At 53.6% G+C, this 1,635-nt stretch overlaps 1 protein-coding gene across 1 annotated transcript in view; it reads left to right on the top strand.

Annotated features, from left to right (window-relative positions):
* Positions 1 to 1,635, top strand: part of PRPH2 (peripherin 2 (retinal degeneration, slow)) — a 22,272-nt gene that overhangs the window by 16,194 nt on the left and 4,443 nt on the right. Inside the window, exon 2 of the mRNA XM_011986721.1 lies at positions 1,174 to 1,420. Coding sequence (XP_011842111.1) covers positions 1,174 to 1,420 — 247 coding nt within the window. The remainder of the gene's footprint in view (positions 1 to 1,173; positions 1,421 to 1,635) is intronic.

Below are 1,635 nucleotides of genomic sequence, written 5' to 3'. Positions count from 1 at the left end.
CCAGGATGGTCTCGATCTCTTGACCGAAAGACAGTCTCGGTCTCTTGATCTCGATCTCTTGGTCTCATGATCTGCCCACCTCCGCCTCCCAAAGTGCTGGGATTACAGGCGTGAGCCACCGCGCCTGCCCACAACTTTTTATTTAGGTGACAAGCACACAGTCAAGTGCACAAATCTATTTTTTTTTTTTTTTTAAGAGACAGTCTTGTTCTGTTGCCCAGGCTGAGTGCAGTGCACTGGTGTGATCATAGCTCACTGCTGCCTTGAACTTCAGCGATCCTCCTGCCTTGGCCTCACAAAGTGTTGGGATTACAGACTTGAGCCACCATGCCCAGCCAAATGCACGAATCCCAAGTGTGCAGCTCAGTGAGTTTTGACACATGAAACACCTGGGTAATCACACCCAGGTCAGGTAGAACATACCCAGCCTGTCTGAGGGGAAGGGGAGACTTTTCACTGTAAAGATCCCTTTTGAATTCTGAACCTGTGTGAATGTATAGTAAGCTCTAAATAAATATACAAAAAGATATAGAAGTGCAGAAGATATGCTGGGAGCCCCGCCCATCAGCCTGGAGAACCTGCTTGCAGTTGTGTCCCTTAGGTGAGTCAGGAGCTCCCCCCTGGCTGGGGGTGGAGTCCTCTGAGGGCAAGGACTGTGCCTGCCTCGGGTCTCCATCCCCTGCCTTTGCACAGGCCCTGGGCCTGAGCAGGCCTTCTGGAAACACCTGGCTGGAAAGGGCCTTGGCCACCAGTGACCTGTAAGGGGGAGATGAGGTTGGTGAGGGAGCTGGGGCGTCACCAGTGGCAGCCAGATGCTTGTCCATCAACAGCTCCTGTCCTGCTGCTCCTCCTCCCCTCCAGGCATGGCCCCAAGAAAGGGCCTGGCAGCACAGAGTGGTTGGGTGAATTTCTGTATTCCCTATTGACTTGAGTCTTGGATTACCATCTGCCTCAACCCTCTAGACCATAAGGTCGAGGAAGGCAGGGGCATTTATTCATTGCTTTGTCTTCAGTGCCTAGAACAGTGGCTGGCATGTAGCAGGTGCACAGCAAATATATACCAAGCGTGTGAGTGAATGACTATTCCAGGCTTCCAGAGGCAGGGGATGGGAGGAAGTGGCCCCTGGTGAGAAGCCCAGGAAGCCCATCTCCAGTTGTCTTTTTCCCTTCCAGTCGAATCAAGAGCAACGTGGATGGGCGGTACCTGGTAGATGGCGTCCCCTTCAGCTGCTGCAATCCTAGCTCACCACGGCCCTGCATCCAGTATCAGATCACCAACAACTCAGCACACTACAGTTATGACCACCAGACGGAGGAGCTCAACCTGTGGGTGCGTGGCTGCAGGGCTGCCCTGCTCAGCTACTACAGCAACCTCATGAACTCCATGGGGGTCGTCACACTCCTCATTTGGCTCTTCGAGGTAGGCCCTGGGCCAGCTGGGGATGGGGGTAGGGAGAGCCTCTGGCCCCTTCGGGTCTAATGGGGGCGGAGCCAGGCCTGGAGAGAGCATGCCTCCCTCCTTGGAAACAGCCTTCAGTGAGGTTGTGAGTCAGATCAGCCTGGGCTTGAACCCCACCCAGTGCCTCCACCTTTTGTATTTATTTATTCATTTATTTAGTTTTTGGTTTCTTTCCT

This window comes from Mandrillus leucophaeus, unplaced genomic scaffold (genome assembly GCF_000951045.1).
Source record: "Mandrillus leucophaeus isolate KB7577 unplaced genomic scaffold, Mleu.le_1.0 Scaffold3, whole genome shotgun sequence".
NCBI lineage: Eukaryota > Metazoa > Chordata > Mammalia > Primates > Cercopithecidae > Mandrillus > Mandrillus leucophaeus.
The sequence above is the reverse complement of the archived record's forward strand: the minus strand, read 5'-3'. Positions and strand labels throughout refer to the sequence as shown.